This window comes from Lonchura striata, chromosome 11 (genome assembly GCF_046129695.1).
Source record: "Lonchura striata isolate bLonStr1 chromosome 11, bLonStr1.mat, whole genome shotgun sequence".
NCBI lineage: Eukaryota > Metazoa > Chordata > Aves > Passeriformes > Estrildidae > Lonchura > Lonchura striata.
The window spans coordinates 17,784,060-17,806,189 of NC_134613.1; the positions used below are offsets into that span (position 1 = coordinate 17,784,060).

At 43.0% G+C, this 22,130-nt stretch overlaps 1 protein-coding gene across 1 annotated transcript in view; it reads right to left on the minus strand.

Moving 5' to 3' along the window:
- The window catches only part of AGBL1 (AGBL carboxypeptidase 1), a 249,836-nt gene extending 232,099 nt beyond the window's left edge, over positions 1–17,737 (minus strand). Inside the window, 5 exon segments of the mRNA XM_031505750.2 lie at positions 12,550–12,643; positions 14,990–15,121; positions 15,646–15,792; positions 17,065–17,128; positions 17,630–17,737. Of these exon segments, the coding sequence (XP_031361610.2) occupies positions 12,550–12,643; positions 14,990–15,121; positions 15,646–15,792; positions 17,065–17,128; positions 17,630–17,737 (545 nt within the window).
- Positions 17,738–22,130: the final 4,393 nt, after the last annotated feature.

The following is a 22,130-nucleotide window of genomic DNA, read 5'->3' on the forward strand; positions in this document are numbered from 1 at the left end:
ACATCCTTAAAGTCCAGCCAAAGGAAACTCAAAAGTTTAAAATCCCTAGGGAAGAGGGCTGGATTGCAGAGGGTTTGTTGTATGTGCCAAAGCTGGAAGCTGTTTCATGCAGCAGCTGCAAGTGCAAAAAGAATCCTATGAAATTAATCTTCTTGCATGCAATGCATTTATCAATCCCCATGAGCTTCCCAAGGAGTATCACTTCCCCTGTTACGCACACAGCTAAGGCTGTTTCTATCCATTACTCTTACCCAATGCCAAAGGATGGTGGGCAGAATTACACCTGCCTGAAAAGCTCATCTGAAAGTGGAATTTCTACAAAATATGCTGAAGAAAATGTTTAGAATAGGCTACCAAATCTTTCCTGCTTTCCAGCCATTCCCATTTTTCAACCTTTCTAATGACTGTGGTCCCTAAGTACATCCACACATAGCCCTCCAGCACTAAATTTAGTGTCAATTGGGCACTTTACAGTTTGTTGGTCCTGACTGATGCTGCCAAACTAGAACATGCTTGGAAATACTGGGGTATTCATTTGTATGCCACACGTGCACACAATAGTGAGCTTAATTGGCATTATTAAATCAGCCTCAAATTGAGAACAATGGATAAACATGCTTGAGAAGCACAAAGTAACATTCTCTTACAGATTCACAATAGGCATCTTGACCTGAATTTAAAAGTTATTTCTATGTCTAAACATGCAGGTAGCACTCAGCAGGATTTTTCAAAGCTCCTTTGTATACTAAGGTCAGAACTACCTTTTAACTGTACAAGTTAATCCATTAACCTGCTGAGAGTCTTTCTTTCAAGGTTGCATTCCCTTTCATCCTTACACATTTAAATATCTCTGAAAATCTGGACATTTATTCAAACAATTAGGTCTCACCTAGGTACCTTCAGTCAGTGCCAATAGCCAGTTGTAAGAAATTTTTCAAATGTATCTTTTGTGCTAGAAAAAAATGCCCACCATATGTGCCAAAACAGAGGGCTACAGAACCTATGTAGAATGCTGCTAGAAATGTATAATACTGACTAGTTTTGCCAAAGGTAAGCATGAGGTTTTAGGGGTGGGGGGGAAATGTTGCAAATGCAGAGCAGAGAGAAAAGCTTATTAATTTGCCTGGGATTTTCAATAAGGATTTAGCAGAAAACATCCTGCTCTTCACCTCTCTCTCCATTCTGTGATTTATCTTGCTGGATAGTGAGGGCAGGGGGTGGGGATACTGCTGAATTGTGCAGTATATCCAGAGGTACATCTGCAAGAAAAGGAGCCAAGGTGAGGAAAGCAGACAGCTTTCCCACTGCCCTGCAGCAGCTTTTTGGACCTCAGACCGCCAGGCTGTGATAGGGGAGACAGAATCACTTGAGGACTGAGCAGGATCACCCAAAACAGGGCAGATGCTGCAAATGAGGGTGCATCTTCTGCAGAAGCTGTCCCTGCAAGCAGGCTGAGCCACATCCCCAACAACAACACCCCAACACCTGCTGTGACCCTGTCCTTGTCCTGTCCTCATCTCCACAGCTCTGCAGGACAGAAGTAGGACAGCTGACTGCAGGGAAGGCAGCCTGCAGGTCAGAGATGAGGCTCTCTGCAGCCACAGCTCCTCAAGATTTGCAGCATTTCAAAGAACAGCCTGTATAGAACAGCAATGGGAACAGCATAGGCAGGGTCCTGAGAAAGAACGAGACGTTGATTTATTCATTTCACTAGAATGCACAAGAGCCAGAGAAATAGGTTTAACTGCTCAATCATCTGTGTTGCTTTCCACATAGCACTTTGCCCAAATGGTGCCCGAGCTTCAACATGCAGTAAAAGATTTTGACTCCAACTTCGAGGGGATGGGCAGGAAGGCTGCCAGGGGCAGCCAGAGCACAGCATCAGCTTCCCCCCTCATCTACAAGTGAGGGGATTTGAGAGCAGGCAGTTCACACCAGCCTCAATTGCAACACAGGTCACTACAGCACTATGGAGCACGTGAGGCTGGTGGTGAAGCATGATCTGGCTGCTGAGGTTAGACCCAGCCTAAACCTAATCCTGATCCAGCCACCCACAGACTAATGGATTTGTTCAGTTGCACATGCCTAACTCCCTATTAAGCAATAATCCGGTCACACCACAATGCCAGTGCCTGTTCTTCACAACATTTAGCTAGAATGTTTAAAAGGAAGATAAAGTCAGTAAATGTCAAAATGCAACATGTACTGGGTCAAATTCTCTTGATATTTGCTCTTTGAAAGCTTCAATGTCACACAGGCATAATTACAGGGGCTTTTGAAGCAGTAATTTATAGAAGCCTAAGTAATGAAAGTTAGAGGTTGGGTTTGGTTTTTTTCCCTTCCTTTCCATTGGAAATCTTCCATTTGATATAATCCAGACAAACTCTGATATGGTCTGTTGTCAAATCCCAAAGCCAAGGCTGGTAAAACTTAAGGTGTAAATATAATAATGAAGCAACAGGGATGAAGAATTAAAATTAACAGGAAAAATTCTGAGCATTATTGGGATGGTTCTTCCACATGCCTGTTTTTTCTACATAGTAAAATTTGGAAGGTGGTTAAAGCTGGAATGACCACAAAGTTTTAAGTGCAATTTTAAATCATTAAAAACAAGGAGGAAATTAAGCTTTTGACTAGACAGTGACAGCTGCTGTGCTATTGCAGCATATGCCCTCTGGTCCACACAAAGCCTGAACTGTATCCCTTCAACACAGGAAAGAAACACGTGGATTTGGTGTGCTATAGTTATAGAATGATGCTCTCTTTTCTGTTCTGCAATAATCTGTCTTTTGCTGTCTCAGAGCCATGACCTCTCCAAGGTTTGCACTTCAGAGGGAGTTTCCATCCCCATCCCCAGAGCTGCAGCCATCCATGCTGGGAATCAGCAGCCCTGTTCTTCCTCACCAGCCACTTCCTCAAGTCTTCAGGTTCTCCCCTCCACATTCCAAGCCCTGCCTCCAAACACCTCCCACAGCAGCTCAGCTCTGGGTTTATTTACAGATTTTACTGGCATTGCTGCAATTCCAAGTGTTGCCCTGAAGATAAAGAGATTGAAAAGAGCTGTGCCAGCATTAGCGAGCCAGAGCCCTGTGCTGAATCTCTGCCACTGCAGTTACAAAACTTTCTCCCCCTAAAAAATTTATTTCACCTTCATTGGCAAACACTATTATTTACTTTCTCTCTTGTATTCTCTGTAGTAATTGTTTAATAACCATTCAAAAGAGCCTGAAAGACTGAAGACTTTGGTGCTCTCTTTCACCCACTGGAAATGAGTCTCTTGTGTTGCCTCCATCTCTAAATCCAGTTACCCTGCTGCTGCTACAGCTGGTGAGGCTCCAGCAGTGCTATCAGGACAGGGAACCCTGCAGCAGAAAGGCTGTTGCTAAGGCTTTGACAGTGTGTCATATAACTCTGCTCAGGGCAGGTCTAATCACTGCTGTGCTTTAAAAGCACTGATAGTTCTAGAGACTGGCTCACACTCCACCTGCCAGCATTGTCAGCACTGGTGGAGCTGGGGAAAAGCCTCAGTAAGCACAGGAAATTCTTGGGGCAAATTTCCTTGTAGGGGTAGCATTGTGCAAATTGCTTCTCTAGGAGTTCTGCATTGAGACTTATTTATGGGTATTCTCAGTTCAGTAGAGAGAGAGAGAGTTTCTAACCAGGCTCTAGTCTCTGACTGAACTGAGAATACCCATACTTATTTTCATTGTTTCTTCCAAATTTCCCTTGTCTATCTTTAGACTGAAAGCTTTTGTGGGGAGGATTTCACAGCTGCTTTCTACCCTCTTCATAAGGGCAAGAGGCTTCTGGGTGGGAGGAGAAATGGCAATAAATCAAGTGAGAGGCAAAGAAGAGGAGATTCCTGGGCTCTCACATGTGCTGACACACAAGTGAGTGCCCTCAGCTTTATCTGCTCACTCTCTGGACTCTATCAGAGATTCACGTCATTACCCAAGTCAGTGATTTCCGAGGGGGAATTCTTTCTTTGTCTCCTTGACACAGGAAAACCAAGGTAGGCAAACAGGCAGGGTGGGCACCCCTTCATCATCTCTACATGTACATTCAGATAGGCTTTGTTTGGAAATCCCTTCCCTCCAGTCCCTGTCCCTCAGGGCTGCCTGGCTGAGGTTTTCTGAAGGCTTGGCACTTCACAGCCACCTCAAACATGATTACAAGGTCACATAACCACATTGCTCAACGCTCTCCTCACTGCACCAGCTCCACATTCACTCCACAGTCCGCTTCAGCCACGTCCCACCTGAACATAAAACCTTTCACAAATTCACTACTGTTCTTCTCTCCCCTTTCTCACTTCCCCCATCTATGTTCTCACTGAATGCCTCAGAGAGAGCTGAGTGTACTCTCACTACCCTTAAAACAGCATGAGAAAGGAGTGGGTTTAAGTGCATGAAAAGTCTGATCTCAGGTGACTTGCCCACAGCGTTTCAGTTTAACACTTCAGACACAAGAGATCCTTTGTCTCCTAACATTAGATTTTTTGCTTTCTTTACTCCTATAGGCCCACCACCACTGTTGAAAGATCTCTCTGCACCTCCAGATTAGGAATCTGCACACTGCACATTTCAAAGATAGCCTATCAAGTTCCAGAAGTCATCCCACCCCTTCATTTCTTCCTAAATTATGAAATATTTTATAATCCTTCTAGCTGTAGTCTAATTTTTTTAAAAACTTTTAATAACTCTACTCTGGATTGACATGCTACTTACAAAATGCTTGGCAAAAGCAGTTCACACTAATCTTGACCTAACCTCCTATGTGGGACTATCATATTCAGCTGCACGACAGCATTTATTATATTAACAATTCATCTAACTCTGGGAAACAGTCAGAGATGCAACTGATGTATGAAATCAAGTCACACCTCCCATTTGGATGGGAGTGACAGTAGATTCCATGGGATGGTTACATGGGATATACACCTCAGAGAGGTCCTAGGAGGCGGGGGATTGCAGTGAGGCACCCAGGCATTAGTTTTAATCCAATTAGAACAAATCCCAACAGCAAGACAGACACAGCAACATGAATAACACTCCCACACTGGATCACATGTCCTAAGAAGTTTGGGCAGCCCACACTGGAGCAAACCTGAGCATTTGTTAGGAGAAGGAGGAGGATTAAAGATCAGGCAGAGGCAATCTCCTGCCCAACAAACCCAGAGCTGCCTGAAGGATGGACATAGCCGAGCCATCACACGAGCCAGCCATGAACTGCATCTGCCATAGCCACTGGCTGTGAAAAGCCAACTTGAGAGCAGCAGGGACTTGCCCTCACAGCATCTTTCCAAATATAGCACTCTGGCTCACCAAAGGGGAGAAATAATGGACAGGCAAAGAAAGGCCTTCAGCTGAAAGCATTGTTTCTCTTTCAAGCTCTGACCTCAGATAGATGTACAACATCAGCTAGACCTAAAAGAAAAGGGCAAACATCTCTTTCAAAATAAGTCTCACCAACTTTCTGATTTATAAATCAGTTCCTTGCTTCCCATGACATCTAAAATTAAGCTCAGAAGTGAATTTCTCTCCATATAATGCTCATTCACCAATTTTTAATGCCTCGGAAGCAGGAGGTGGTGAAACGTGCCATTCCAAACGCTACCAAGAGATGGCACCAGGATTTCTGCGTGCCCCGTGCTCACCCAGACCTCGGGAACAACCTTGGGAGATGCTGCTCCTCTCCGCCTCACTAATTCCTCATCTGTTTTCAAATCTCGCCTGAAAACATCTCTTTTTCCCTTGTCTCTACCTCTTAATTTTTCAATTTCTTTCATCTACTGCTATTAGCAGTACAATGCCAGTAAAGTGTAATTCTGAAATGCAACTCTATTTGTTCTGCAAAGCAGCACTGACATACCGCCAGTCTGAAATGAGATTTTGTGACTGATTATTGATATTAGAACAGGTCATTCTTTGAGAGAAACCACACAGACCATAAAAAATAATGAAAGAGAAGGAACTGTATGAAACTGGGACACCTCTGGCTCCAAGATCATTTCTTCTATTACAATGGCTCATTGCAATAAATTTGCACAGTAGGGTTTATTTACTTATCTTAGTGATGCAACCATCCCTGCTTCATGTTATCTGAGATTTTAGTCAAGATGAAAAGACACTTTATATAAAGAAAAATTTTCAAGACAACACTCTTTCCTTTGTTGCTGTCATAATCTCATTCTGAACAGTATTTTCTAGTTTTATTTAACAGGACTTCCAGGATAAATCCCATGTAGATCAAGGCTAGATGGGAAGCAAGTAATTTAGCTCTAATATAGCTCAACAGAAATGTTTTTCCCTTTCCTATGAATTTTCTACATTAATCAAGTGAACCAAATAGTGTCTGTTTATTCTCAAAATGCTAAGCATTGATTAATTCTGACCACATTCCAATAGAATCATGTGTTACTTTCCAATTAAATATCCAGACTGCTCAACATGATTAATGACAAAACACAGACTAACAAGATGAATTAAGAATGATTTGCTTTTGATCTTCTATCAGGAACCATTGCCAAATAAACAAAGGCATAAAGCTGTATATAGAGCATTCCTCAAAAAGAGCCCATCACAACAGCTTCTCTATCAAGTTGAAGAAAAACCTAAAAACCTGAACTAATCACCATGTTTGTGCCTTGAATTTCTGCTCTTTCTCAAAATACAGTCTGACAGTGGCCAGATATACCACATATTCTGTTCAAGAAGAGAGCAGCTGGAAGTTTAGACCAACCCAGGGGGTGGAATTGCAGTAAAGATTTATGGTGGTCTACCAGCAAGACATTATCCAGGATTAAGGATAGAAGAAAAAAATCAAACTGCCTGCAGTGTGGTCTAGGACACATTTGCAGCTGGATCTCTTCCATATGCCTCCCCATCATTCTCAGCAGAAGAAGCAAGTCCAGTATTCAGGTCATTCCCAGTATACAGCTCCTCTCTCTTTATCTAAAGAGTAAAATATATATATAAAACCCTATATTCAAAACCTAACTTGAAGCTGTGTACAGCCTTTTAACTTATATCTTCAGCATTTCCAGGGTCTTCATATTCTCCTTGGTCAATCTGACACAATATCTGATTAAATATGGCTTTTAGCTTTACATGTGCTCTTTGATCACCTTGGCATTTCTCTTTTCACTTGCATGAGCTCTGCTTCCTGTAGCCAGTAAAAATCTCCTCAGCTCCCACTACGACAGAAGGATGTGATACAGGAACCACTTCATGGCCATGGCAACAGTGCCATCAACATTCCTGCATGTTTCAGGCTCATCCCTCCGCACCTCAAATCACCCCTGAGCACTTATAGCAAAGACAAGATCCCTGTGGAATTCTCACTCCTCCTGGGTTTTGAGCCCTGACACCAGAGGGATCTGACTCCACAAATCTTTCAGCAACCTTCTACTTGATGCGGCTTTAAATGCCCATCTTGCCTCTTCCAGTTGCCCACTGCAGACTCATCCTCTACTACACAAAGAGAAATAAACATTTTCAAGACCCCAAGTTTCTAGAGGCAAACATTTACCACATGTGAAGAGAACTTGCTTTTTTTTCCCTTCAGTATGTGAGGAATCCAGATATCCACCTCAGGTGAAATAGAGTTACATGGGAGGATTTCCTCCCTTTAATGAAAACAGAGATTATCAGCAAGAATTTGAGGCTATGGAACTATCCCATAAGCACCAAACATAAGAAGAATTGTGATCAAATGTCAGAAGTGGGTAATGCTGGACATGAGCAAAGGCAGATAATTTCTGCATATCACATTTTCTAGTGAATTAATTTGGCACCATTCCCAGACCTTTTTTATTCACTTTCCACTTTTAATTAAGTAGTCAAACTTTACTGGAATAGCCCAATGTAGAAAGCCAAGTATTCTGAATACCCACAGAAAGAGTTTTTATTTCTGATGAATACTCACTCTTGTTGTAATCTTTCATACGAGGTTTATGCAAACACTTACCATGAGCCAGCTCTGCTCAGTATGAAAAATAGATGTACTCATAGAGGTTTGAAAAAACAAAGACATTTTAACAGACTATCCAAATTGCTTCAATAAAACTGTGCACCAACCTTTTAACAGCAGAAAAGGAAAACATAATGGAGGGAGCGACCAACGTACCAGTCACCCCACCACTTGCCATTTTCTAAATGGCACAGGTCTTCCTCTTATGAAAGGAGGATAAACTCTGAGTGTTTTGTTTTCAGCCTCTTTGATACTCTATTTTCAACATGAGGAGTCCTAGAAGAGCCTGCACAACACATAGCCACAGAAAACTCACAGCCTCCAAAGCTACTGGTGAAGATACCTGACAACCTGGACAGAGTCATGCAGAAGAGACCAGCTCCTGGCTGACCAGAGAGCAACCATCTCCCACTGTCACATTCCACAACCCATCCAATGACATCTCAGAACAAGATGGGAAAACAAGCAACAGCATTGAAAGGAACACTGGAAAGCAGGAGAGGGGTGGAAGCCGTGGAACATACAGGGAATAATAAGGATGAAAGGTGAAAAGAGCAGTGATCATTGCACTGTGTGAGGCATCAGAGGTGTTACATTAGAGAAGGTGTTGATGGAGTGAAGATTTGAGCATCCCACACACACTCCTATCAGATATCCCAGCTACTGACATAAACAGAAATGAGAAAAGCAGAACATCATCTGGCTTTATTTTAAACTGTCCCTGTAAGCGGTATCAGAGAACCTTCTCTGCAGCAGAGCATCATGAGAGATGGGCAAGACAGCCTTAAGCCTTGGATGCCACAGTGGTTAACTCAAGAGTTCTCTACACCTCAGAGAGGTTCGTGTTTTTTCCATGTAGCTTTTCCCTCAGATATGGGTAGATCTGGAGAGATCCATAGTCATGGCACCAACAAGCTGAAGACCTCAAATGCCTAACTAAAGCCAATAAAGCCCATGAGTCACAGTCTCAGGGGAATCAGAGCTACTTGGCACCTACCCAGAGAAGGTCAATTGGAGCATGGGGAGACTATTTCTAAATACCCCAGAGCTTTGCCACTGGGAAAAATAAATAGAACTATGTATCTTGTTTCCATATCTTAGAGGGCTAAATAAATAGCTCTCACAGGGCACTCTCCAGGGCAGATTCTTAAAGTGACCTTGGCCCTGCTGCAGCCCAGGACAGGGGAACGCGGGTGTACCCACCAGAGAAGCGGTGCATTTTCAGTGCTGCATTCCTGGCAGCTGATCAGAGAGCCAGGGTAATCTCAGCCCCCACAGTTGCTGGCTGATCCTTCTCAGCAAAAAGGCAAACCATGGTAGCACATAGTTATGAAGTGGAGAGAAGGTATCAAGAGCAAATACAAAGTGAGCGTCAAAGGATTTCTGGGACAACATTGGAATTTTCCTCTGTTGGTAAGTTAGAGGCTGGTGCTCTCTACAACCTCCCTGTTGATAGCCAAAAATAAACAGATGTTTTTGTGACCAAGAACCACACCAAACTACCACACTCCCAATTTCAGCATAGCCACAGCCACTTTGGGAAGAGCTGCACCAGTGTCAGATAGCTGGGAGCACACGCTGAGGTAGACAAAGAACATAACCTCTTTTTATCCTTTCTCCCCAGCTCAGAAAACCCATCCATAAGCTCCCCACCCCAGTCACCTCACACAGCTTTAGCTAGAGCAAGTCAAATCATGGAAGGACATTTTCTGCATACATACCTACCTCCATTTTCTGATGAGCTGCAAGGATGCTTAGGGCTTTCAGACTACAGCTATTCCAGGCATTTGCTAATGCTGGGAGAGAAGATCTGTAACCCACTCTACAATCTGTTCTTCTAGGCTCAAGACCTAAATTCTTACCAACAATGTCTCCTAAAGCCACTTTCCACAACAAAAGTCGCACTTCCAAGTGAACTGCAAACAAACAGAGCCTCAACTGGCTTATGAGAAACTAGTGCCTTTTAATAGGTTGCAGTTGTGTTTTAAAACAAAACAGGCTTGTGTGGTTCTTCTGATGTAAAACAGGCTGTCTCCACTGTGCCACTAAGCTTCTCAGCTGCCTCTAGTTATGAAACAAAAGGCACGGCTCTGAGCCCTGGGTAGGTCAGCTGAGTGGCCACCAGGCTTCAGCTGATTTATGGTTCTTGTTCATTAGACCAAGAGCAGGTGGGAGCCAAATCATCTTTACCTGTGAAACGATTGTGTAAAGATTGTATGTGCCATTTTCACACTCATGAAAAATACGTTTTAAGAAGAGCATAAATATTTTAGGAAATAAAAATAAAATTAGGAAACTGAACTAGCAGTGAGAAATCTCAGGTTGACAAAAATTAATGCACAAGACACCTTTTTTCAAATGAAAAATAAATTCAAGCTTTTCAGTAATAAATAAAAAGGCTTATTACCTATAAAATGGGATTTACTGAGAGCAATTTTGAGTTTTCTTTTCTGATGTTTGTGTCTATGTTCAAGTGGGAAAAAATTCCCACAGAAGAATTCAAAACAATCCTTGTACACCAGATAAAAGGAAGTAAAAGCTAAATATTGCATATTGACAGTGTGGAATCATTTAAATCAAAAGCAGCATGTTTCTCTGATTGTTTCCCTTAGAAGTATTTTAGAGCACTTTAGAGACTACATTTAGAGCGACCCTCAGCAACAATCCCTGCATCTCCTTGTATCTCAGCAAAAAGCCCGGCTAGAAAGGTGTGAGAGACAACAAGGTTTCCACTTCCTCTATGGGAAATAGTCAATGGAAAATAAAGCACTTCTGCACAAAATTATTTTTAAAAGACTTTAGGCAACCAGTCCCATTGCTTAACAGAAAACTGATACAGGCACAAGTCCCATCACACACAGATCCTAGCCTATCACAGAAGCAGAACTAAAACTGGTCTTATCACAGCCAACAGTTCCACAGGAAAATGGGGAATTGAGTGGAATTTGCTTAGTTAAGCAGGGGCTTGAACCCATCAATCACTTTTGGATGCCTCAGAAGCCAAACTCAGCTCTTGGTCTAACTCCTTCTGGCTACCCCTGTCATACATAAAACAGTTCTCCAGGCTGCCTAAATTTTAAAGTTATTACATGAGGCCTGAGGGGAATGTTGAAGGATGCTCAGATATCCTAGGAATAAAGTATTACTGGTAATATTCTTTGAGTTGGGTAATATCCAAATGCCTGTGTTAGAAACATCCTGGTGGAACTCAGGTACTTTGTCTAAGAGAGCTGAAGCTGTGAAGTAGTTCCAGGTACTTGGCACTGTGCTAGAAAGCCAAAAACACAGGCAAAAGTGAGTTGGCTCCCATCAACAAGGCAGCTGCAGGAAGTTGTGCATCTGCTGGGCTCCCTCAGTATCGTATTTAGAAAAGTAAACTGTCCAAAAAAATTGTGTATCTCCAGACATTCAGGCAGAGGAACTAGAAGAAAGCTGCACTTCTCAAACAACAGTACCGTGTGTTGATGTGCAGCTTAAGCACTGGTGGCTGGTGGAAATGAATTCAAATTCCTTCCCAGTTATTGTGTAAGTCATGATATTGAGAGAATTGGTATCACTCTGATGGTAACAGCAGGATGGGTATTATTTAACACATCCAGGGTGACTGGCCCCCATTTCAACCACAGCTAAGCGAGCTGTGGCCAAACTGTTGTGCTGTGTCTGTCCATCCTTCTCACCTCGTGCTCCAGCTGAAGCTGCTTCCTCAGCAATCACCAGCCATGGTCTCACCCATGTCAGGTCCATGCAGAAGCCAGGACTGGCTGAATGCTGCCTTGTCCTTGCTGACACATGCCTGAGCAAGTAGGGACTGTGCCCCACAAGCCATTGCATGTCCCAGCAGGAGAACTGGCAGCTTCTGTGTAGCTTAAACGAATGGGATTGTGTGGGCACAGCTCACAGCAGCAAATTCTTCCTCCTGCTTTTGAAGAGCAAGCCAGAGATACGTGCTTTGCTCTCATGAAGTTTGCCTTGAATGGCATCTGAGAAAGTGGTCAGAACAGACAGCTTGGGGACTAACAATCAGCATTAAGATGAAGATATAAAATGGACTTGATGTCTTCAGGAAAGAACTATTTGAAATATGTGGGATGGGCTTAAAAGCAGATGCAAATTAATACTAGTAAGAACTGTCATACTTCAAAAATATCATGATGACCAAGTCATGACCCTCTGCAAATGGAGGATGAGGCAGCACTGCCACAATTCCACTCTATCTACCCCCAGGCTGATGGTGGCAGGCAGTTCTGGCTGAGTGGGAGGCAGGAGTGGCTTGTCTGCTGCCAGCACATGCTGCTCCAAACCCAGTTGTGGCTGGGAAAGGAAGGAGGGTACCTTGCAATCAAACTGCCATCGCTGTCTAGGGCACACTACAAATAAAGGGCCACCAGCATGAATCATATGATGAATCACAGCATTAACGTGTCCTTCAGGGAACTATTTCTGCCTCTTAAAAAACCCTGCAGATTTAAAGTGAGTGGAAACTGCATACATTTCTGATTTCTTTGCCTCTTCAAGTGGAACCAGAATTTTATTTCTTGCTGTCCTGGAACGATGAGTTCCCTTGGGGCTACTGCCTACCTGACCGTCCTGACGTGTCTCTTGCTGTAGGGAGTGATGACTTTGAAAAGCAGCTCCATTGCTCCATTGATGCCAAGCATAGTTCCCGTGGTAACTATGGCAATAAAAGGAAAAAAGCAGTCAGCTCTGAAGGAGGCAGCTGGCAAACATTGCTTAGAAGAGATGTGGGGAAGAGCAGCTGCCCCTGGGGCTATGAGCTCTCTGGGCTCCCATCTGGACTCCACAGGTCCCCTTAAACACTGAAAGTGAAGCACAAAGCTGTCTGTGGGCACAACCTGAGCCAAAATCAGGTGCAAAATCAGTCCTGCAGCTCTTTCCCAATTTCCCCAAAGCCCCTTTTCCTGTACACATTGTACTCTCCAGAGAACAAATTATAATTAAACAGGGTCTTCTCCCAGAAAAAAAATGACAGAGCTCAAGTTCATCCCACATTTTCTACATGCAACTCAATGAGGACAGCTCATTTCATAGGGGCTTAAAGGGCAGGGTTTTCTTTCTGTCCTGTTATTCAGCAGAGTGCAAGTGGGTTTGGGGGGCATCTGAATGCAGTTTTATTTCATCTAGGCTGATTTTCCTTTTAATCCTTCACTTTTTAACAGACTAGGAACTTCTTTAGATAGATTTTGCAGTTTCAATACCTAATGCATAGCCTAGGTGTTTAGCCAGACCTCCCCACTCTGAGAGAGGATATCTCTGTGTAATGAAGGAACAAATACAGCCCTGAAATATTAAATGGATGCGACCAAGGTGAAAGGATCAGTAATCAACAGCAGCCAGAAGGAGCCCTGGCTGCCTGCCCACTGCTGGGTTTTGGCTGTTTTGTAGATATCTCCCAGTGGTCATCAGAGAGCTGCCACAGGGCTCATCATCTCCTGCTGTCCTACCGTGTCCCTGCCAAGCTGTCCTGTGATGGAAAGCCTCCAAGGCCTGCCAGCTACATTCACACTGCCTGGCAATTCATTAGAGCCAGGCTGGTGGACAAGGCTGCTCCAGCTCATCCTGCTCCAGAGCAGGATGTGAGCAGCCACAAACATCTGGTGGCAGTGAAGGGAGCAGCCAAGAGCGGGGCATGAGGTGAGACAAGGACTTATTTTACTATTTTCATACCTAAGCACTCTCAAGAGCTTTGTATGGTTCTGGATTCCCTTGTGTTCCTCTCCATAATTTTTAAGGCTGGGAGCATGTAATCCCCTGGTTTGATATCACACCCATACAGGTTTTCACCTAACCCAGAGGCTTCCCAACTGGGCCACAGAACCCACAAATTCAAAGTTATTAATGGAGAGTGCTGGAGATACCTGGAGAGTAACAGAGATGCTCCAGCAAAGGTGCAGAGCTGGGGCTCTAGGGTCTGATATTAACAGAAAGGAGGACAGGCTGCAGTGTGCATCCTAAAACCTCTGCAGAAACAGCAGCTGAACTGAGTGCAGGTGCACTGAAGCAGGGAGCAGGGAAGTAGGCAAATCATAACTTTGAGTGAGAGGCAGCACAGGGTCACTGCACAGCTGTGAAACCCAAATAAAGGCACATTTCATCTTCTGGCTTTGGCTGCATTTTCATCCACACTCAGACTTTCAAATACTGCTTATCATGGGGAGAGGGGTTGAGTGTTGAGGCTTGGCTGCTTGCCTGAGGAAACCCAAAGTATGAAGCCAGCTCCTGTCCAGGCAGAAGGGACCTGCAGGGCTGGGCGCCAGGAGAGCTAAATCTCAGGATGCACAGAGCAGGCTGCAGACAGGATGGCCATCAAGAATTATCTGCTGGGTGAGGGATGTACAGAAGGAGAGGAAAGGGTTAGAGTGAGCAAAGGGAAATATGTGCTGAAGAGCTCTGTGCTTTATAGCACAGAAAGCCAATATGAATCTGTAATGATCCTGAGAGAGAATACTGGAAATCTCTTTGCTTGAATCCTTTAATACGAGGGCATTGCCAAGCAAGAAAAGCTGGGAGAGTGAACATCTGAGGGGATACTAGCCAGAAAACCAGGATCTAATATCTGCTTCTTGGGGGACCTTGAATAAGTAACAGATTTCTCTCACCCTCTGCTTCTCCACCCTCATGGAGCTGCTCTGAGGATCAATACAATCAACAATAGTGAGACATTTGGCTGTTATGGTAATGGCAACTGTATAGAGACTTAAGTCTCAGAGCAAAAGAATTGACTATATATATTCCAGAATAGGAGATCTTTGCCATGAATATTTTTCACTACAGCACTTTTATTTCCATAGCTCACAGATGAAATGCACTGTAAAGGCTGCATAGGCCCCTTGAGGAGCACCTTTTTCTAAGGTTGTTCTGGCTTTTGTGCTTTTCTGTGTATTAATGGTGCATGCAGGCACTAACCCTACCTGGAATAATGTTTCTTTGCATTGAAATGAGTAAAAAAGAACCCTGGTGGCTGTCACACAGAAGAAAAGAGGAAAATCCTGGCACTCACCATTAGAAGCACAAACCCTCAGGACCCAGAGGCAGTGGGTGAGGAGCAGGTGGTGGCCCAGGTGTCTTCTTGTCAAGCTCAGTATTATATCAGTGGCTTCTGCCTTCTGCACTTTAAGCCCAAACTTCCTATCTGTGAAAAGAAAATGAGAATTAAACTATTGCAAAGGCCAGGTCATTGCAGCTGCGCTGCTAAACTTATGTTTATTAAGACCTGTAACTCAAAACCTTATAAGAAAGGTATTTGAATGTATCAATGAGTTAAACCAATATTAATCTCACTGAAAATGGAAAAACATGGGGTTCGCTTTGAGTCACCATATATGAAACACAGAAGAGACCTTTAAAGGCCACTTAGTCCAAGCCCCCTGCAATGAGTTGCACCAGACAAGGTTGCTCAGAGTCCTGTCCAACCTGACCCTGAATATTTCTAGGAATGGGGCATCCACCATCTCTCTGAGCAACCCATGCCAGAGCCTCATCATCCTTATCATGAGATATTCCTTCTGTACATCTTATCTAAATCAATCCATTACTCCTTGTCCTGTACCAACAGGCCCTACTAAAATGTCTGTCCCGTCTAGCTACTGGAAGGCCACCATGAGATGATCCTCATTTTTGCCCTCCCCCTAGAAGCCCCCCGGCAGGCAGCAGTACCTCGTTGGCCCACCCTGGCCAGCAGCCGCAGCAGGGGCAGGAGGGTGCCGTGGTCGGGCGGCTCCGTCCGGGCAGCCGTGGCCAGGGCCTGCAGCAGAGCCTCACTGCCCCCCTTGCTGACCACGTAGTGAATCCTCCGTCCAGTGCCTGGGAAGCGAGGAGAGACTGATCAGGACATCCCCTCACAGCCATCACAAAGCCTCAATCTGCCAGGAGCACTCCACAGAGCTTCCACGGCCTTCAGAGAATATTTGAGTGCCGTGAACGCACGAGCATTTGCAGAATGGTCCACGAGTCTTTGGGGACATGGGTGGTGGCTGCATGGTGGAACTGTGTGCTCTGCTGCCTGTTTCCACGACAGACAGTCGTTGTCTCTTCAGACCCACGTGCTGCAGAAGTTTTTCACTGTGCATTGAGATGTGGCAGAGAGGAATAAGCAGCGGCACCGACAGGTTTCAAAGCAGCAAAAGGCTCAGTGATCTGTTCTTAGATACTGGAAATTAAACAGGGAAAGAACTGAAGCTGCACTGGGCTTCTGCCAAATGAAAAGGAATCCTAGGGAAGCCTTGGGGAGAGCTTTCAAATAAATGGAGGTCTCCAAAGAACCCACACTCCAGCCCTTGGAGCCTTACCGTGTTAACAAATATTGATCCAGGCTCTGTGGTTGGGGGATGCTGCTCCTTCAGTTCCCCATGGAGGCAATCCTTGCACCCAGCTGGGGAACAGGGATGCAGGGCTCCAAAAGAGAGGCCCAGATGGACAGGTGATGTCTCTGGTGGGGCTTCCAGGAGTGGGGGACCCAGGAGGATCCAGAACTCACCAATGCAGCCCCCACAGCCTGGCAGCTTAGTTGGGTTGGGAATTGTTTAGCAGATCATATTTTTGTGGTGGAGCAGAAAGGAAAAAGAACATGACTAATTTTTTTTAGTTCTTTTGCCAATACACTTATTTTTTTTTGTGCAGCTTTGAGCACATGAAGTGACATCCATTCCCTGTAGCCCCAAGGCAGAATGCCTTTGGGAGGCAGGCTGAACCCTCTGAATTAGAGTGTCCCTGGGCTCTGAAAAGTCAGGTACCTTTCCCTGTCTCACAGTGCTTTCTCCAATGGCACTGGTAAACATTTCCAGTGGTTGACTGCCAGGGATTATGAAATACTCTGCAACCCATGGGCATCTTCGAAACTAAAAAGAAAAAGTTGAAACTTTCTCTGAGTCTCTTTATCTTTTCTATAACACATGAAATAAGTTCAGTTTTCCAAACACAGGAGTAAAGACTGATGGTCTATAGATACAATTTGTATTTTTTTCACCTTGCTAACACCTAGTCAAGTTTGAATGCAAGTATGAATTCCCAGACTTACTTGAGAATCCCTTTCCTGCCCTAGCCCACAGCCATTGCCACAAATCTTTGCTTCCTTACCCAAAGACAGCAAGTCAGTGAGGACACTGAGAATGTTCAGGATGACATCCTTGTCACAGGAGCTCTGGAATAGAAATACACCAAATTTACAGATCAGTTCAGAACAGGACACTTTGTGCTGCACAGGGCTGCAGTGCCGGGCACTGAGATCCTTATTTGGACACTGAGCATTTCTGTGCCATCTGGACAGTGAATATGTGGAAACATATTGATGACATATTTTAAAAGCCTCTAACATATCATACTACACAGTATTTAATACACAGTAGCATTTCTGTAGAACTTACATCTAAATTCTAAGCTAAAGCTCTCTTTTTTGGTGTGATCTGGCTACCCCAAAGTTGAGGAAATTCTGTATCACATAGAAATGCTAAATGTGAGGTGGCTTTCCATGAGAGCATCTCTTCAACTGCAGTTGAAGAATAATATATTTAAATTATATTAATCCCATCTATAAGAAAATTCTCCTGTCTTTGCAGCCACAACCATTTGGAAGCCTTGAACTTAAGAATAATTCCTAAATCTATTTTTAAACTAATATAATTTAATTTTAAGACCAAGTTACCACAACACTTTGACATGACACATTCTGCTTCAGTGTCACTTTAAATTTTGCATTAGAGGAAATAAGATGCAATGCACTTGAGGAGAAGGAAACAATGATATCTACCATCCATCTGTGTGATACACTAGACCCCTTCTTTAATCCTGCTTCAAACAGATTTCACTGCTGTGATTCAGAAATTAATCACTGGTCTATATTGCAATTAGAGGGATTTGGGTTAAGACCTGGGTGTCTTTATTTCTGAACAGATACAACAACATATAAATTTCTAATTAATACCAAACTTACATTTGAATAGCCTTAGTCCCAAAGAACCAAGGATCACACAAACTATAACAGAATGACTTTATTTTCAGTTAAATGATGACAATAAGATAGCATCTCATAAATATATGGCTCCTATATTTCTGAATGTTGAACTACTTCAGAAACTTAAACCTACCTTGTAAGTTAAACTAACCTGGTATCTAATCCAGATATATGTGATCATTTTACCATCCAAACTGATTCAACCATTCTCTGACATATTTAACATTATGCAACTGTATATTTAAGGAGTCGAGAAGTATCACCTATCAAAAAGTAACTCTAGAAAGAATATTAGGGAAAATCTAATTCAGATCTGTAATAATGACTATGAATACAAATGGACCCTTTTTTCCCAATGGATTCCTGAAAAAGTCACAGCACAGGCTGACAAGGTGCTGAGGATTGTGTAGCTAATTAGGGAGCTGCAGTCCATACCTCCTCCTCTGTTATAGCTGGGGAGGGTATGCATTGGGTGAGACATGGGGATGAAGCAGGAAATTGATGTCTGCAGTCAGAGCAGGTGACTGCCAGCCTAGAAAAACAGATTTCCACCCCTGTCACAGAAATCCTGTAGGATGCTTGGCAGCTCCCTGCAACCAAATCTCCTTCTGTTTTGGCAAACTATACGTGCCATTTTATGCATGGAATAACTACATTAATGCCAATGTTTCCTAGCTTCGGTATCCTATACCTAGTGTATATTCTTAGATTTTTTTTTTGCGGGGGGTCATAATTATTAACAAAAACAAACTCTAAATCTCTGAAAAACAAAGTTTCCCAGCATACTGGTTTTGGTCAATTAGCAGTGCTACCAACCATTCCCTGCTCAATATATATTCCAAGTGAGCCACAGGGACAAGAGGTGTCAGAAGAGGAATGAGAGAAAAGAACAAGATATGGTCAGGGAAGAGGAAGGAAGGAAAGAAGAAGAGTCAGTGAGGATGAGACTGGAGAATCACTTCTGAAATGGGGACTCAGTGGAGAAGGTCTGTGAGCACTGATGGCTTTCCCAAGGCTCAACTTTTGCTCTTAGCTAAAATCCACAGGCAAAGTGTCTGTCTCATCCCCACATCAGAGCTGGCCCATGCCCAGAGAGAGAGCCTGCTGTTTCTCTCCATTATTAACTCAACAAGCAGAGATCTCAGCACTGAACACAAAAGTTCAGCCCTTTTATGATCCATGTTGAAATCAAAAGGCTCAGTGTGATAGGATTGCTGCTCCTTTCAGAGCCAAGACAAACAGAATATGTGGCTTTCATGAAATCCAGTAACTCTGGCTTCACCAAGTATTGCCACCCTCACCTTAGAGGAGCCCAGATTTGTGCCACTGGTTCCAGGGACCACACAGCGTGGAAAGTCTGCAGCAGGGTCAGAGCAGTTCTGAGCAGCATTACTCTTGGGTAAAATATATAATTTTAGTCCTATGTTAATCTTCCTAATTCATGTCTTTGTTCATTTGATCTGGCTCAAGTCTCCCAGACTAAACAAAGAACATTCAGAGCTCTCTTCCCAAGAGTTTCTTGGCATATTTTAGCATTGGGACTTAATAGTCAGGGGCAGGTTGTCAGGAGTGATGAGTATCCATCAAATTTACTGACTCCAGGAAGACTTACTGTTCTCAACACCTTTTTAAATATCAGGGTTGCCTAAATCAGACTGTCCTCTGGTTTTGTCTTGCTGCCTCTCAGTATCCCTTTCCTCTGTAGGTGGATGGATTACACATTAAGGTTTCAGTAATGAAGTCTTCATTGATTTATGCTCCTATTACACTGGGTTGTTTATTTTAACTGATTGGATTGTGGGTTCCTAAGCCATTAACACAAATAGTGATGACATAAGATATCCTCTGACTTTCCATGCACTTTATCCAGGGACTCAGGCAAACAAAGAACTTGAGGGAACACGAAAGATCAACCTTTAAAATGCGAAAATTAAAGCTGGGTGATATTGCCAAATATTTTACCTGAGTGTTTACTCTTGGTGTTTTAACACTAAAATTCTGTCTTGGTGCCTCATTGCTCCCCTTCCTGCTGCACACTGCTGAAGGAGTTAGATAACTCATGTGTTGGCTGAAACAATGGATAAAACCCCAGTCCCATTACAAAGCATCACTGAATAATACAGACTTCTGTAGAAGAGCACAGCTCCCATTTATAATAGCAAGACAATACAGAAAAAAATCACAGAAACAACGCAGAAAAAAACCACCCTAAAGTTGCTATTGTCTTGCTAGATGACAACTTGCCTCTTGAAAAGAAACAGCTCAGATTTTGACTAATTAGCTTCATGTTTTCAAAGTCATCAACGATATTTGGACATTGAAATATATTAGAATTGATTGTTTAAATTAATACACATAACAAACTCCTTGTGGATGAATTGCCAACATATTCATTCATAAAAAATATTCAGTAAATCTTTGTGAACAGTAAGTACAAATGAGAAAATCACAACTTGTGCCTGATCTAAAAAAGATGAATAGAGTAATTTCTTTAATGCAAATTTCTTACCCTGCTCTGGTAAAAATAAACACATTAGTTATTTTTATTGAAAGAAATGTTTGATGGTTTAAGAACAAACCATAACCAAAGAAACGAGTAAAGTAAAATTCTTCTTGCTAAGTATTTTCCATTCCTGCCAGCACTTACAAATGTTAGATACAGCATCTACATGTGCACAGACTAATGAAGATGCATTTGTTCTATATGGGTGGAATAAGAGCAAAGTTCCCAGAAGCTTAAATTAGATTACAAAATCACTGACCTCCTTCAGGATTTCACTAAAAGGATTTAAAGTTAGAGCCAAATTGTTACCTATTAACAGCAGCCTGTAGTTGCCTTTCACAGCTTGTGGCTGGACAAAGGCTAAAGTAGCAAAAATATCACTTTAAATATCAAGCATGGCTGTACATTTTGGTCAGAGTCCTTCATCTTTCTTAGCCTTACTCCAGCAAAGCATCCTGTCTTCCTCACCCAACCAAGAGTATCACAGGGCTGAGCTCAGATGCATTTAATCAGCTCCTGGCTGAGAGCTCCTCTCTGAGCTTTTTCTGAGAATTAATCCCTGAAACGCTGGGGTTAGCTTGGCAGAAGCTCCTCAGAGATAAACAGCAGAAGGATACAGAAAGCCAGGAATAAAAAAATACCCCAGCACATCGTCATTGATAGGTTACAGGCAGCAAGTGTTTAATTGGTGACATTGGGCTTGGAGGACAACAGCTCGATCCCAGCATTTCTGACTGGCAGCTGGGGTTATTTCACTGACCCACGGTTACGCAGGGAACAGCTCCTGTCTCCTTGTTCTGCTCCTGAGAACATGCCAAGACCAGCTGTTATTTACTCAAGACAAGATTATAAAATTGCCACTAAGCCACAGCACCAGGTAACCTCAGGGAAGTCCCTGGGGATGTTTTCCACAAGAGTCAGAAACCCAACAGAGGTGGGATTTTTCTTGTCCAGCCTGGAGGATAGAATCTGTGCCATTCCCCCTCCAGCATTGCCTTCAAACAAAAACATCCCATAATCTCAGTCTTTTGGGCTTTTTGTCTTTTGCCCAAAGGCAGGTATTTCCCTGAATGAGACATACAACCTGCTGAGAGGGTTTGTTGGGAGTCTAAGCATTAATGCTGAAAAAAGGACACCCAGAAAGAAATCAAACACCATTAATTTGTGTGGTGCGAGATTTACTAATAAATATTTTATTTGGGTGAAGAAATACAAAGCAGTTATTCCAATCACAAAAATAATGAATGCAAAATGAAAGAAGTCTCTCTTGCAAGACAATGCATAACACGGTTTCTTACCAATACATCTTTTAAATTAACTGTTGAATTGTCTCACAAAGCTGTGTGACTGCTTAGGAAAAATCTCCCAAACAAACAACAAAACAAAATGGTCTCATTTTAAAGAAAAGGTACTGCTGCACTGGGCTAAAAAACTTCCAGACTTGTTTGTTTGGGAGTTTTTTAGTGAGGCTAAGGAATAGGATATCCAGTTCCAGGGTTTGTTTGTTTATTTGTTTGTTTGTTTGTTTTAAAATAGCCTGTTTCTAAATACGGAAGCAGGGTTTGAACTGTCCAAAATATATCCTCCTCTCTTCTCTTTCCCTTAATAAATCTGCTCACACAAATAGCAGTCAGCAGCCCAACTGCCTGTGTAATGAGACTTACATCTGCAAGTCAGATTTCTCACTTT